The 16,819-nt window shown below is 43.7% G+C and overlaps 1 protein-coding gene across 26 annotated transcripts in view; it reads right to left on the bottom strand.

The window, feature by feature from the left end:
- Window positions 1-1,270: 1,270 nt before the first annotated feature.
- LOC135910341 (uncharacterized) overlaps window positions 1,271-16,819 on the bottom strand; it is a 91,069-nt gene continuing 75,520 nt past the window's right edge. For 13 of the 26 annotated variants that reach the window (XR_011508095.1, XR_011508097.1, XR_011508098.1 and 10 more), the window contains 9 exons: window positions 15,529-15,668; window positions 14,602-14,741; window positions 13,638-13,777; window positions 11,607-11,662; window positions 10,254-10,407; window positions 8,544-8,683; window positions 6,365-7,949; window positions 5,182-5,305; window positions 1,271-1,502 (listed from right to left, as the gene is read on the bottom strand). Coding sequence is in view for 4 of the 26 variants with exons in the window: in XM_065442374.1 (XP_065298446.1) it covers window positions 6,367-6,505; window positions 7,849-7,949; window positions 8,544-8,683; window positions 10,254-10,407; window positions 11,607-11,777 (705 nt within the window). In the remaining 22 variants the exon portion in view is untranslated. The other 13 variants (XR_011508091.1, XR_011508090.1, XR_011508089.1 and 10 more) reach the window with 13 other exon arrangements.

Below are 16,819 nucleotides of genomic sequence, written 5' to 3'. Positions count from 1 at the left end.
CTGTTTGGCGCTATAGTACTTCAGTAATATGCACCAACTAGCCCAACAAAATGTTCTACTGGAATATTAATTTATCTTTAACGCGTACATGTCACTTTGACGCGTTGAGTTTTCGCTGTTTTGTGACGTCGCGTGAGGCAGCTGAAGTGGATGCAGCCCGAAAACTTTTGACCAATAGCCGAGAGCCAATGGCCAAAAGGCGAATCTATTTTTCGGTCAAATCATGCATAATCAGTGTGTACACGCCATATCTGATTGAGAGCTATCGCGGTTTTCGTGACGTCGAGTCACAGGCAGGTGAAGTGGGGATGGTCCAAAAACTTTTTTTGACCGATCGCGGAGGGCTGATTGCAGAATTGCAATAGAAAATTTTGTAATAGTTTTACGTTATAGCGCCCCATGTGTGCATGGGTGCATCACAAGCTGGTAGTTAAGGCCGGAGAACGTCCGCAGCGAAACCACGCCGAGCGACGACATCGCACGCGCCGGCACTGCTTCGCCGTAGCCTTGCCTCACCGCGCCGTACCGGGGCCGCGCATGCGCAGATGAGCATCCGAGCCATGACGTCACCACGGGGGTATAAACGCAGCTCCACTCCACCGCCGCGCTGACAGAACAGCCGTCTCCGACGGGGAGAGATGGGGCGACAAAAGAGTCACTCCCGACACTCGAGAACGGATGCGACTTCGGTCCAATCCCAAATATCGCACCGGTGAAGCGGCGGCGAAACGTCAACGGGTTGCACATGATCCGACCAAGAATAACCTAGGTGGGGCCACCAGCTTCGCTATTGGCCCAGTCTTCGCGCCACAGTGCGGAGCTTCCCCATATTTATTTTTCAACGCTGTCTAAAAGGAATGCGTTGCTCGCAACTCTTGTGTACCGGAGCGGTCCGTATAACATCAAGCTTTACTAGTTTTTTGCAAGCAATATAAAGGACAGTGGTGCATGGCCTGAACGTATGCGAACAGCACCTTTAGAGTGTCGCCGTATACGTTACAAAGCGGTGACTGTACGCAGGCAAACAGGTGCGCTGATGGCGTTCCGATCATTATAAGCTGTTATCACTCTTCAGCGCTTTTTTCTTCCGCGTCGACCAGTTATGAACTGTGATCAAGCTTACTCGGGTGGCGGCACCGCCGCACCTTGAAAGCGATCTGCGATGCCGACAAGAGTGCCGACTGCTGATAGCTTCGTGCGCTATGTTCTCGCAGCTTACGGAGTCGAGGGAGAGCGTCCGCTAGCTCAGCACCATGTAGGCGGAGCCAAGGTCGACAGAAAAGAGAGAGCGAACGCCGGCTTTGGCGCTACTTTTATTTCATTTACAGATTTTACGGGCGTCCCCTTCTGGTTGGCTTGCAAAATATTGATGAGCGCAGCGGCGTCGATTCCAATCCTGATGCGTCACCGGGGTCACTGCTTCCCTGTATCATCAGCTCGACGGGGGATTTACCTACGATGAAGAATATCACAGTTCGCCGAAGACGCTGTGCCGCGGTTGCCTGTTAATAAAAGAGCGGAGGCATACTGTCACAAAGTTTTTCTTTTTTTTTAAGATTGGACTGGAACTAGCGCCTACGGTTCTACCTTGAGTACACTGGCTGTAGGATAGCACATCTTCCTAAAGTTGCCCATTGGATGAGATCTTCACACAAATGCCCATTTTTGCTTCTGCAGTACCCTGTCACTCTCTTCTCGCATGCTTCGTACAAAGACTCTCCTCTCACTAATTATACTAGTGCGGAACGAACATCCCTCAGCGTAGGCTCCACTTTAAGTGGACATTCTTGCCACTGCTATACACTAAACACTCACTTCATAATGCACAATTCCTGTTACGTGAGACACCTTAATCTTGTCTGAAGTTCCACTAATTGCAAAATTTCAGTAGAAATATTCCCATTAGTGAAAGTTACGTGGAAAAGACTGCTGGTGGGATGCCGCTGCTGTCTTACCAAATAGATGGCACAATTATTGAACAACATTGCCGCCACTTTGCTACCCTTACTCAACCAACCAAGGTGCAACCTGCTGACCTCGTTCAATATGAAATTAGTAAAAAAAAATTGTACCTAAATATCATCACTGCAAACAATGTCACCTATAGCCAATTTTTTTCAGTAAAGCTAACCATTCTTTCTAACTTTTCTATGCCTAATTGCAAGAAGCGGGTGGGACACTTTAAATATCTTAAGAGTTCAATAAATTCGGGTTAGACGACTATTCAGTTTCGAAGGCGAATCACACATCAGACACCAACTATTTGTATTCGTATTCGAAAACACGCTATTCTGTAGTCTCGAATATCGAAAATAACCAAGCATTTGGCAACAACCGATTGTTTAAATATGATAACTATTGTTCATCTGCTAAAAAATATGTGCCAGAAATTATCAGTAATAAGGCAACAGCAAAGTTTTTCGTCATGTTTTCCTTGCAACGGGCTTTTTTACGCGTCGCTAGGACGTACAGTCGCAGACAGAATATTACGGACCATGAAATCTAAGAAAAAGCTGAATATCTCCGCAACCTCACAACGCAATCTGGTATTTGCATTTTGGACCTTGACTAGAATATGCTAACAACGTTGTCGTGGGCAGTTTTACTGGTTACTGCTACAGGCTGCTCGGGAATTGAACATTTTCGGAGATCTCGTGGTCCATATTATTCTGTCTGCGACTGTACATGTCATTCAGCACATTGCTTTCCCCCACCGCTTTTAATATATTTTTTCTGCGATTCGCAGGCAGGCACCAAAGGTGTTGAGCGGCTACTGTTGCAGGTTTGTGAATGACAGTTTGATTTATTTCCGAACTGAAGCATTAACCTTGATAATCGGCTGCCTTTCTTGCACCATGTCTGTGAAGGCGCAGTGCCTGAATACACTCAGTATTCCCACTAAAATTATATGCACCTGCATTTTACTATTCGATATTTGATAATGAAACAGGAAAACTTGTAGCATTTAATTAATCGGCCCCTCCACGAAGGGTATGCTTCCCATAGATTCCAAGATGTGCATTCGATCTATGGCTCAGCTAAGACCCTCATCTTAATACGGCACATGTCGCAATTGGAACAGTTTGCGACGGAGTAGTTCCTCGAGGAATACGAGGTGGAGCATTAAAAGGACGCGCTTGACCGGCAGACGAGATTTTTGACGTTCGCGGATTGTGTTCACCGCTGTCGGTGAACTTGGAGACCAATGGCGCAAATGACCATTCCACCGATTCCGCAGGCACATTCAGTCTTCACGTTTGTAAATTGTGGACACGTAAATATGCCGTCTGCACGGTTTAAGAACGCACTCCCTGAAAAAAAAGACTAATTTGCATTTTACGTATTATATACTAAAAATCGGAAACAGAACGGAGCACCGATAGCAGCATTTTATGATGTCATGCGACACGTGGCAAGCGACTGTTTGAGACTCAATAAGTATGACTTGGCTACTTCACCGTCTGACATGATAGCATTGGATTGTAATTTTGACTATTCGAGAAAATAAAAACCCCTTTCCAAGCGTTTCTACCACTCATAGACCGGCCACGGCATCCACCGTTTGCGCGCGTCGGCGCATTCTCGGGGGCCCTGGAGCGGTACACGCCCGGTTCCATGCAATACCTCCAGATGGCACTCGCCTCCGCCGCATCGCGCCTCACGTAAGAGGCCGCGTTTCTACCAGAGAGCCTAGCGTTCGCGATGCATAGCGTTCGCGGCCAGCATTTCCCGGCAAACATTCGGTTACATGAGGTGCGAATTCAGAAGCGGTTCTTCTATTATACAGTTGCTAAATTAACAGGCGCTACTTGAACATTCCCAATATAAGAAATAGTATACGCCCTCGATGTTTTCTGCTTTTTGGGCTTATGTTAGGAATCACAAAATTACTGGACCGTTTCTCACGTCTTCTTTAATGTTCTCGAATTCGAACACAATGTCAGAAAGACGAGCAAAGTCACTTGGATTAAATGCTCTGTATAGCCACAATACGTGCTTCAATCTCTGGAAATAAAAGCCACCCATGCAGGAAATTCTGTCGTGTAGCCGTGCACTTTATTAAGCACTCTTTACCTGGTTATTAGCAGTTTTTTTTCGTTGGCTAACCCATACAAAACTGTGTCGCTACTATGATATAATCAGGCTGCTGGTACTAATGTTTGAAAATGAAAATACGACACTTGTTTGGGCAGCAATAATGTTGGGAGAGGACCTAAAACTACCTAATGCGCTTGCGAGACTTCGGATAATAGTGATGCATTATTTTTACCAGCCTGCAAAGTACCACATAGCGCTCGCTGAAATGTCAGAGCTGGTAAATGGGTTATGCAAGAGTAAATGTCGTTTGTTCCCCTATTTGACTGGAATTCTGGGCCTTTGACGAGGACCACCTATCGAAACATAGGCCAGCCTTTCCGAGGCACCTTATCCCTGTTTATAGCCTTTATAACACAATGTGCTATTCCATCTGACGGCCCCTCAATTATTTTGGACTATCAATTTCAACAGACATCTGAAACTCTCAACGTCTGAAACAGATGTCTGAAACGTTCCGCAACCATGGGCATCGATCTCCCCAGTCTGGTTTCCTGGAGTTATCTCTGCCTTTGTCAAGCTCCTGTCACTGGCAGCCAGAAATCAAAACATATGTTGCGACACTAGATGCCGCAGTATGAAGCGTTGCGATGTAGAAACCGTGCGTAAACACGACTGCACTAGTACAACACAACAGCACCAGCACACTGGTACCGATGTCCAAGAAATACACTCCACTGAGCCTGTGAGAATTCTCGTATAGATATCGTAAAGATTGCTTAGAACCAGAACCTTGCACACTATTTTATGCTCCTCAATTGAATAAAATTGAGCATATAAAAGTGAATGTGGCATTTGGGAAACTTATTGAAGCATGAAGAAGGCTAATATTCAAAAAGAAGGAAGAGTTACATATATCTTTCACTCCTATTGATGCAAAACGCATTCGTTTAAAAAAAAAACACACAATGGCTCTCCAGTGGATAGTTGTGGGTCAAAAAAAAAAAAAATAGGATGTTAGTTTTACACCAACCACCACAAGAACAATTTTGGAAGGTACTCTGTAAAAGAAGCTACGTTCTTGTGGTGGTTGCTGTCAAATATTGTTTTCATTCTTTGCATGCCAATAAGTCCATGTTAGCTTACCTTTGCAAACTGAACGCAGACCGCACACTGCTGAGCAAAAACCATCATATCTGGATGCTGGGAAGACACCATCTCTGCATCAAATTCAGAACAGCGCACACTCCTCAAGAATGTCAGTATGAGCCTGAAATGAAACCCAAGTGCAATTGTTCTGTCTTAGATTTTAAATGAATTTTGTCATTCACCACACAAAAAAAGCGATGCATGCAACAGTCCTCGATTACAGGGACTTTCAGCTAACTTCAGCCAAAGTTCAAAAATGTGGCGATACCCTCTAAGACGACGCGACCAAACGCATGTTGCTCACTTTTGTATGTAGTGCGTGACGCTATCTTGTTTTTTGCTTAATAAGATAATAACGATTAGTTAATCAACTTCTGAAGCAACGAAGCTAGGAAAAAACAATTCACATTAGAAAGTTGCAAAGAAGTTTGCAAGACATCCGAATAAACAGTTTGTCTTTCTATCTATTAGGTGTTGTTCTGCTTAATGCACATGCCCGCAAAATAATATACCACGTGACGTGCCCGATTTAGTGGTGTGAATATTTGGAGGCACTGCAAACGAACATAGTACGTAGTAGGGTGTGCTACCGCTTAACAGGCGACAGGGCAGTGACACAGGCATTGGCTGTGCGATTTACGCCACCCATGTGCTTCCCTCGCGGCTGTTCATGAGGGTGATGAGCAGATGCAGTGGCAGAACACCCGAAAAAGGCTATGTTCGTTTGTGCGCTGAACGTCTGGCAACATACCTTTTTAGTGGAATGATAGTACAATAGAAAGTAGTGCAGTGCAACCAATACTCGACGAGTTGTAACCACTGAAGATCGAGTTAGTCTATTTGCCATCTTAGAATACGAGAATATTGCAACCACTAAGCCACAAAGAGCGCTTCCATAATTAGGTCATGTTGAAAAGGAGACAATGCGAGCTATGTAAGACTCACGGTATAAAATTGTTTCAGGGCCATCCAATGTATTTAGTGTTAGGCTTCTTGCTGCGGCTTCTTGTAGCCGTTTCATTTGTGGAATAACATCACCGTATTTGTTCATGGACTGCTGTTCCTGGGTGCTCCAAAAATATTTTGTTTGAGGCGCAGCATCTCTGCTTCCGGCCCCCACCCCTGACAGTTCGGTCATTTTCTTTTCAATCACGCTCGCATCTCAGAGAATTATGTTTACCTCTATTTCATGGTGAAGAGCCTGTGCGGACCTTCCTGGTTGATGTCCTCTAAAATGTCGATGAGCTCATGGGCGCGTTTCCAGTCTTGACGCGTGACTAGTGTGACGCTTCGCCGCAGCATCCCGCTCGGCCAGTGCTTTCTACAATACACACAAACAAGTTTGTGAGGTCTAAGCGGTAATTCGGGACTTGCTTAAGCATTCCAAAATGGTTTTTGCATTAAATGACGTGGACAAAAAAAAAAGGAGACAGGATATTGTTTTCATTCTTTGCATGCCAATAAGTCCATGTTAGCTTACCTTTGCAAACTGAACGCAGACCGCACACTGCTGAGCAAAAACCATCATATCTGGATGCTGGGAAGACACCATCTCTGCATCAAATTCAGAACAGCGCACACTCCTCAAGAATGTCAGTATGAGCCTGACATTCTTGAACTGAACTAGTATGCATGCGCGCATTCAGAGCGCACTGTTCTGCAGTAAGCGATTTCTTTGTACGAAAACGAGAGGAAAGGCATGCTTGCATAATCTATATGGGTGTGTACAAAATATATTTCTCGTTTGCTGGCTATCAGGATCAATTGTTTGTCAACCCATGCTATAGCTATGTTTGTTCATCAACAGTTCTTCATTTGTTGGCCTTCCTGGGTTCCTTAGCTAACTCTACAGTAGTTCATAAAAGCGGTTCCTATGGCGTGTTGTTGAAATTTTGTGTAGTACAAATAAAAAATATGAATTCAACTGAATAGCCCGAATGCCCAAATATCAATCAGCATTTTAACGCGACAGCGTTAAGGGACCCCATGTCGCAGAAAATCCTGCGTTGGCGTCCATCGTAAAATACGCAGAAAAATCGTAAAGTAGGATTTATTGTATTTTATATTTATTGTATTATTATAGGATTATACAGTATCGTATTGTGCACAACGTACAGATAACATAGCGTCAAAATGTAGTTTGAATATACGAGAAAACAATTGTTATATGAAAACAACACAAAAAAAAAACACAAACGCCTTTTCTAGCATTTCTACCATTTTAGAGGGGCCATGGCCTTCCAGATTTTTGAAAGGCTATAAAGCAGCACGCCCGGTTCCTTGCAACATCGCCTTAGCCGCATTTCCACCAGCAAGGTCGCCTTCGTGCAGAACCTTTGCCGCCAGCGTTTCGCGGTAAACATTACGGTTGCATAGGCCGCATTTGCCGGGAAGCAGAAGAAGCACTCAGTGATCTTTGAATGCTTTCGCGTTCCACTTTTAAAGGCTTAGCTTAAGCGTCCTCCAAATTATATTTCTTTATTTTGAACAAATGTCCAACTATTGGACCTTAAGTCATGTTCCTACAAGAAAAGGGTTTCTTAAGGTTTAATTCCTTGCATAAAGCATTCTCGACATAAAGAGTGTCCCGATGAGGCTAGAATGGCCTCTAAAAGAGGGGTGTCGCATCGTGCAAAATAGACGTCCGCTGTAGCAGACACTAACCGATGGTGACGACAGGGAAACAGAGATGACGAGTGCACAACCAATGCAGGTGAATGACTGCCACTGCTCTGGGAGTATGCCTGCTTCCACTGGTGAAGTGGCTGCACAAACAAATTTGGTGCTGGTTGCTTTTTGCGATATGTGCAATATGCGAGTTCAGTTAGCCCCTATGTAATTACGAAATTTTAGTTCAGGCTAGTGGATGAAGCAGTTCATACGGGAGCTCTTGAAGGCTGTTACAGCGTTAAACCGAGGCAGCACAACACGCAACACACTTAAGTTTGTGAGAAACAAGGTGTTTTAGGTACAGTGCGCCACCTTTCACACTGGCCATGCCCTCCTTCACATGACAGCGCAACACGCAACTTTTATGAGTAATACATTCAATGTAATGTTGAATTACGTGACGCATACTCTTATACTAATACTAATAATATACTAATATTAAAATATAATTATAATATAATACTACTACTATAATATAATATACTACTATTATAATATACAATATAATAAATAATATACTAGTAAGCACTAATTTTCGGTAGCGAATGCGAACAGCAAGGAAACGTTATCTTTCCCCGGAGTCCATACTTTTGCCCGAATTTTAAGCTATTTGAATATCCCACATAAATTCGCATCTATCAAATTCGCATAGCCAGTTGAGCCAAGTAACATGCAGGAGGCCTACTTGCCGATAGTCGTCCGATGACAGGCAAAGCCGTGGTTGTAGAAGGCTCAGCAAGCTCCTTGACAGGTTCACAAGAAGCCTTAAAATTGCTGGTGGCAATCAACTTTCTGAAAATTTGCCTGCTCGACTTTTTGCGGACGGTACCTGTAACGGATGCATAAAAACCATAGGTTGCCATAAATAACAACCAAGCGAACCTACAGCTGACACGAAGGCACTTAAAGAAAACCCCGAGTACCGCTGTGCCAGACTATGCTACGGCCCTGTATTTGATAAGGATCACATGTCGAAGCTTTCACAACTTCGCTTTTAACACAATCCCGTTAAACCATGACCTACGTGCACGTCCCTCCACTCCGACTAAACCATATTTTCCCTTTGCTTGTTCCCCCTCCCTCAACACACCACACAAAGAGCAATATTTTTCTGGAAGGCGTAGAAGAAGCAATTGTATGCTATAATATAAATTTTAGGAATCTGTTTCAGGCATTCCTGGTACTGAAAAAGGCCACACCAGGCAGCAGCTATCTTGTTGCTCTGGAAATTCATCAAACGAGGCTCAAGCACTTCCAGTCACCGAAAACCTACAGAGCTTTTTGTTGATAAACACCATTTTGTACATCCATGAATAACTGCACTGCATTCAGTGGTCATGCTTCCAGTATACTTTCATAGGAACGTAACTATGATATTTGATCAAATTTTCTATTGCATTTTGTCAATACAATAAATAGGTGCCCTAGCTCATTTCCGAGAGCGGATGTGATATTTAACTAAACAACTGTAACTGACACTAAAAAAAAGTGCACCTGACACCATAATGCAAAGGGCTCTTCGTGGAGGACATCAGCAAACGGGTTTAGAGGCATCCGACCGATTGTAATGCATTGCGTATGTAGATTAGGACACGTAGAGTTGCCGATCTGCACGTAAACACTCTTTCCATGCAGACAAGCATACAGATGAGAAAAATGAAGGTCGAAATTTGAATTTCGCGCCGAAACCCCGACGCCGGGGTGCCACTGTGACGTCAGAGAATGTTTTTGTTGTTTTTTTTTACACTGGGGCCGTGATGGCTGAGTAAAGATTCCCGGCCTGTGCCGCTATATATTGAGGTAGGCCCTAGAAGATGCCATCAAAAGGCAAAAGGTATTTCGCTCTAAAGCTTTTTTCTGGTTTACCATGCATCTTATCGTGGTTAGAGTGGTGTTTTTGGTTTTGTAGAAAGGCAATTTACCGATGCAGAAATAATTTTTCTCTTTAGTTTCCCTTTAAGGAATATCTCGTTTGGACAATTGAACGATTACTGGTGCAATGTCTCAAAACTATCAGCTTGAAGACGTCAATATTACCGTTATTGTCAACATCAACAGTGTATATAGTTATGCCTAATGCAGAACCAATGTATCTCTCAGCCATCTCAGTTACTCTTGGCTTGGGCCACCTGACCTCACCTTACGCCTTCAAATTTCCCAGCTTCTCCAACCAATCAGCTCACTGAACTTCTCTTCACACATCCTTAATACCCCACCGCTGATACCACCAACCCATCTTCTGCCCGTTTGCTCCTTGTATCTTTGACAGTGCAGCACGTTACTAGTGAGACAATATGAAGATTTTCTCCTTATGTTTCAGTATGACATTACTTGTATCATGCATGCTGTATACTTGTTACTTGCTGTACTGTTACTTGTATCATGTGCTGTATACTAACCGTTGGGGGTCACCAATGATGCGGAGACAACTGCAACCCTCGCTGACGAGCAAATGACTGCGCACCTTCGCAGCATGCGACTGACTGGACCGCTTCCACCAACGTATACAATCCGTACAAGGACAGCAACGTCGATGTTACCGAGAAACGCTGTCTGCACACAGAATTCAGTGAAAAAAAGGGAAACATTGTCATCCACGCGAGTATAGCACCAAGCTGTAAAGTATTTAATTTTCAATGCTTATAAGAAAGAATGCAACAGTTTCACAGCATGACCAGTACTGAGAAATCAGGTGCTAGTTGCCTCGGTTAAGCTTAAAACATGTCTGTTCAAGGAACATCGAAACAATGAGCACTGCGGGTTATTTTTATAAACACTGTACTTATTGGCGATTTTGTCATATCAGCAAAAACACAGAAAAACACAAGGACTGCTTGTAATTGAAAAGCGTGAGGAAACCTTACTGCATAAGCAATCCGAACGTACCATTAAAACTTTCCAACTAATTGAGACTCGTACACTGAATGGACCAGAAAATGTCAGAGAGTACTGCTTGGTGTTGTTCAAAAGCCACAAAAACATAACTGAGACTGCAGCTGACTCAGTGCAAAGTTGAGAAGCATGGAATTTCATTCTGTTTTTGCTTGAAGTAAATTATCGAGATGGGGGTCTCACTCTTAAAATAAAAACAACAAAAATTTGCAGCTAACAGATATAAAAAAGTTATCTCCAGTTAAGAGCTGTTTCCTTTACATACGAAATGAGAAGTACCACCAGTGCAGAGTGCCTTTTCTTTTTTCTGTTTAACTGCCCGGCTAATTCAATGGAGGCTGAGCACGAATGGGATTATGCCCACATTGCCCACGGAGTGAATCAATTTTCATTTATTTAGTGAGAAGATTAGGTATTTTCAAATGAACACGCCATTTTCGGGCGCCGAAATGATCCGGAAATGTCAAGCCATGCGCACTTGTCAGTCTCGTGATGTTATGCACAGCTAACACCGAAAGGTCTGACCAAGCTTTTCAGCTCGCATTTCTTCCTGCCTGCCAAGACTGACGTTATTGTAGCACTGGTGCTTCTGAAACAAGTATTTTTACAGATTTAAGATTATCACGCAATAAGGTACGACGCAAGGAAAACGAATCAATGCACGCTGCTTTTGCTGCTTGCATTCTGAGCAACACCGACCCGAAAAAGATGTTCACATCCGCTCTTTTTCGAGGGAACACACTGCGAGCTCGTCACCTATGTTGTAGCAACAGTGTGGAAAGCAGAATTTCTGACAACCACATTTGTGACGTGAAGATTATATTCACAAACAAAAATCTGTAAACTTGTTGCTACTTTACCGCCGAAGTCCCCAGAATAAAATACCGCCGGACATCCAAAGCTGCACAGTGACTTCCTGCGAAGACAAGTATGTTAGATGGCATGGAGAGTACAGGCAATAAGAATTCCGGCATATCACAGCATAGCACATACCATTGAATGTTTTCGCAGATACCGTGGTTCGCAGGCATTAGACGTCTTTCAACAACGCAGCCATTCTCGCTGAAGCGGTAGTGGTTTGAATCAAACAGGGTTGTTATTTCCTTTAGTAAATCTGGCTTTAATCGAAAAACGTCACTGACAAGTTACGAGGCAGCGAAGTCAATGCAACACTCCATCAGACTGGCTAAGATCAAGCCCAGGAAAAGTCAGGACAAGGTCCAGCCTGCCTCCCAAACAATCCTTTTTTCCTTCTTTTTTTTGCCTGTCACTACGATCAAAACAAGCAGCTGGGTGGGGGAACATTCATAGCGATCGGGGAACCATTTGACGTATTGGTAGTTTTTGTGCTTCCAGAAGCATGGTCGAAGAATTGGATAAAATTGAAGTTGTGGTTTAAAATTCTACGAAATACAATCGAGACAGGAGGGACGTCAGTTCTTCCTGCACAATGTTGCGGGAACGTGTGGGTGCAGGTCAGCCAGACGTACGAGGAAGGCGCAGAAACAAAATAAACATAAACGTGGCATCTGCCAGGCGACTATATAATTAAGCAGTGCCCTCATGTCTTCCTTCTTCTCACATAGATGTGGTAACCTCAGGTACGGCGATATAGCTCAGGGCAAAGTGCAGTCACAGCCTTATTATTGCTCTATAGTATACGGCAATGGTAGTCATGACCCAGCCTGTGCTCAGCAGCCACAAGTTCAGCGAAGACAGGAAATGGACCACTTCTCCTGCAGGAATTGCCAACACGGACAGGGATGCGAGATCAGAGGCGTGAACCGACATACGAGCAACATTCACCGGCAGGGCAGCAAGAACAAAGCCCAGTTCACCAGGATTCGGATGGTGATGTCGGGGAGCGGCCCAACACTGACCCCAGCATTCCTTGTCATGTCTGGCCACTCCATCCGAGTCATCAACCCCATTGCGTTTGTGATTTTGCAGGCCAAATCCGCGCAGCGACCACGCTGACAGTCGCGCTTTCGGCCCCGTACGCTAAACACAAGTGCTGAGTCACGCACTTTGAAATACTTGCACTATGAAATGCCGTCCTCTTGCTACAACAATGCATGAAAGTACATTCCGGTATTCCGATGAAAATATTATACTGTATGTCCCACCATCGGCGTCCAGCCTTCGCACTGCAGCATCGGTGACAAATGAAATACGCACCTTCCCACTTTCTAGATCATTGAGGGCTTTTTCTCTATCCTTGTTTTAAGACGAGTTCACACCGCCGGCGGTCGACTATAGCCTTTGTGCCAAGAAGGACAATATATTCAGGTTATATAAAGCAGATCAATGAATATGAATTGAACAGTTTAATAGTCATGCACTTTCAATGGCTGGATAAAGCATAAACGATAATAGTAAATCGTATTGCAGAATATTTGGGCCACAAGACCGAAAGAAAAAATGTATATGATATGTTTAATGGCATGTTGGTGCATGTGTACTAAAAGCTAAAGAAATAATACAATTTTGGGGTTTTACGTTTTAAAACCACTTTCTGATTATGAGGCACGCCGTAGTAGGGGATTCCGGAAATTTAGACCCCCTGGGGATCTTTAACTTGCCCCTAAATCTAAGTACATGGGTGTTTTAGCATTTCATTCCCATCGAGATGTGGCCGCCTTGGCGGGGATTCGATCCCGCTACCTTGTGCTTAGCAGCTCAACACCATAGCCACAAAGCAACCACGACGGGTGAAAAGATTTCTGAAACTTGAAGAAGAAGTTTATTTACCACATAAGTAAACTGATATATACAAAGCGGTAGGGATGGCAGGATAAAAGCTGCCTAACGGCAGCTTGACTAGTCCCACCTCCCCATGAACAACAGGCAGCAACATGGCAAGATATTCGTAGTACATTTATCTAATTTACCTCTATTTCATGCTGAAGAGCCTGTGCCTAGCCCCCTCCTCGGCTTCACCTAAAATGTTCTTGAACTCGATGGATTGTTCAGTCTTGACAAGTCACTAGTGCGACTGCTTCGCCATAGTGTCTTACTCGGCCATTTCTTCCTACAAAACGCAAAAAGAAATTTGTCAGGTGAAAGTGATGATTTGGGAGAGTTGGTTAGGCATTCCTATGTAGATTGGAGTAACATTCTTAGGAATCATGATATAGGGGAACTGAATACTGCTATCAGCTGACGCAATCTTGGAATTATAAGGAGACGTCGAAGATGCAAGGAAGTATTAGAAGCACCTGTTATATCAGCAGTCATCCCAAAAGAGTCTTTGCACAGCTTCAACACCCGGATATTAATGAAATTCTCAACACAAGGAGAAGGCTGTAGGAGGTGTGTTTTTCGTAGGGTGCTATTTATACATACTGGTCGGGGTGAAAACATTTGGCAATTCTCGGATTTTACCCTAACATGCAGCACCCTAATTACACATGCAGGTAGGATATGACAATGTCTTTCGGTGGTCTACAAAAAGGTGCACAGCTAGTATGCCGAGCTGTTGATGCTTTTCCAAGTGCCTCCCAACGTTACACCTCCAACAAATGCTGTGCTATCAACTTCATCATGCGGGAACAAATATTTCCAAGACAATTGGAGATTTCAGGATCTAGAAATGTGCGCTCACTTATAAAATCCGACTAAATTTTCCATTTTCACGTCTGAATGATTCTACATTTTTAAGGTTTATGCTCTTTCACCTGCCACTGCAATATTCATGCTAGTTTGGTCAGCCTGAGTTCGCTGAACAATGCAGTTCATATGCCATTGCGAAATACGAGTCACATGTGAGCAAGACAAAGGAACAAGCCCAACTCGGCTTGGACAGTGGAATAAAGTTATCCGTAAGCCATATTTATTTCTATTTATCTAATTTACCTCTATTTCATGCTGAAGAGCCTGTGCCTAGCCCCCTCCTTGGCTTCACCTAAAATGTTGTTGAACTCGATGGATTGTTCAGTCTTGACAAGTCACTAGTGCGACTGCTTCGCCATAGTGTTTTACTCGGCCATTTCTTCCTACAAAACGCAAAAACAAATTTGTCAGGTGAAAGTGATGAATTGGAAGAGTTGGTTAGGCATTCCTATATAGATTGGAGTAACATTCTTAGGAATCAAGATATAGGAGAACTGAATACTGCTATCAGCTGACGCAATCTTGGAATTATAAGGCGACGTCGAAGATGCAAGGAAGTATTAGAAGCACCTGTTGTATCGCTTCAACACCCGGATATTAACGAAATTATCAACGCAAGGAGAAGGCTGTAGGAGGTGTGTTTTTCGTAGGGTGCTATTTATACATACTGGTCGGGGTGAAAACATTTGGCGATTCTCGGATTTTACCCTAACATGCAGCACCCTAATTACACATGCAGGTAGGATATGACAATGTCTTTCGGTGGTCTACAAAAAGGTGCACAGCTAGTATGCCGATCTGTTGATGCTTTTCCAAGTGCCTCCCAACGTTACACCTCCAACAAATGCTGTGCTGTCAACTTCATCATGCGGGAACAAATATTTCCAAGACAATTGGAGATTTCAGGATCTAGAAATGTGCGCTCACTTATAAAATCCGGCCAAATTTTCCATTTTCACGTCTGAATGATTCTACATTTTTAAGGTTTATGCTCTTTCACCTGCCACTGCAATATTCATGCTAGTTTGGTCAGCCTGAGTTCACTGAACAATGCAGTTCATATGCCATTGCAGTCACATGTGAGCAAGACAAAGGAACAAGCCCAACTCGGCTTGGACAGTGGAATAAAGTTATCCGTAAGCCATGTTTATTTCTATTTATCTAATTTACCTCTATTTCATGCTGAAGAGCCTGTGCCTAGCCCCCTCCTCGGCTTCACCTAAAATGTTGTTGAACTCGATGGATTGTTCAGTCTTGACAAGTCACTCGTGCGACTGCTTCGCCATAGTGTCTTACTTGGCCATTGCTTCCTACAAAACGCAAAAACAAATTTGTCAGGTGAAAGTGATGATTTGGGAGAGTTGGTTAGGCATTCCTATATAGATTTTCTTGCGCTAGAAAAAACGGACAAAAAAGGGGGGGGGGGGCGACACAGGACAAACGAAGGCATGCTTGCATAATCGAGACAGGGTGGTGCACCAAGTTAAACATCGTTTTCCCTTGCCGGCGATGATTATCGGATAGCCATGTTTGTTCATCGACAGCTCCTAATACGTAGGCCTTCCTGGGTTTCTTAATGTTACATTAGTTGATGAATCAACATTCTTTTTTCTTTGAATGGTACCGCGTTCTACCCTTAAAGACAAAGATTAAGCATCCCAAACGTCCAATTATGGGAACATATGCCATGTTCCTACCAGAAAGAGGTTTCTAAGGTTCTAATTTCTTGTGCTAAAAACACCCTCCACACACAAACACAATGTCTCGACGAGGCTAAAAGAGTGTCGCAACGTGCAAATCTACTTTTGCTGTAGCAGATACTAACCGATGGTGAAAGCAAGGAAGTAGCGATGAGTCCGCAACCAATGCAGTTAAATAACTAGCACTGCTCAAGGAGTATGCCTGCTTCCAATGGTATAATGGCTGTAAACACATGTCATCGTTTATGTGGGTGGACTATATGCAGTAAACCGCAAAGTTTCATAGCAAGAACGCAAAGATTGTTGAGCCAGTATAGGCACTACATCGGTACCGATAGGCACTGCTTTCATTTGCACAATCTTTGTGCTGCTTACTTTGGGCCTTGTGAAGAGCTGTTATTGACATGTTAAGCTCAAACCTAATCTCAGGTTTGTTGGATTAAAATTTGCTGAGAGAAGCAACAACTAGGTTATGTTACGGTAGCGGACAATTATGGTCCCTATGTTGACATGGAACATAGGTCTAGCACAAGTAGGGCAAGAATATGGGACAAGTTCAGATGTGTGGCGCATATGCCATTACGAAAGCCCAGTATCGCGCAGAAAGACAAGAACAGGAAAACAGTTCAAGAAAGCTTCAATCCAGAAGCTAAAGCGAGAAACGAGCTCACTTCGATAGCTTAGGTTAGTTTCCATTATGCTTGCAAATGAAGTGGTTCATACGGCATTTCGTAAAGGCTGGAACACACTAGTGGCAAGCA

Source organism: Dermacentor albipictus, chromosome 8 (genome assembly GCF_038994185.2).
Source record: "Dermacentor albipictus isolate Rhodes 1998 colony chromosome 8, USDA_Dalb.pri_finalv2, whole genome shotgun sequence".
Lineage (NCBI taxonomy): Eukaryota > Metazoa > Arthropoda > Arachnida > Ixodida > Ixodidae > Dermacentor > Dermacentor albipictus.
This window is presented reverse-complemented; position numbering and strand designations above follow the sequence as displayed.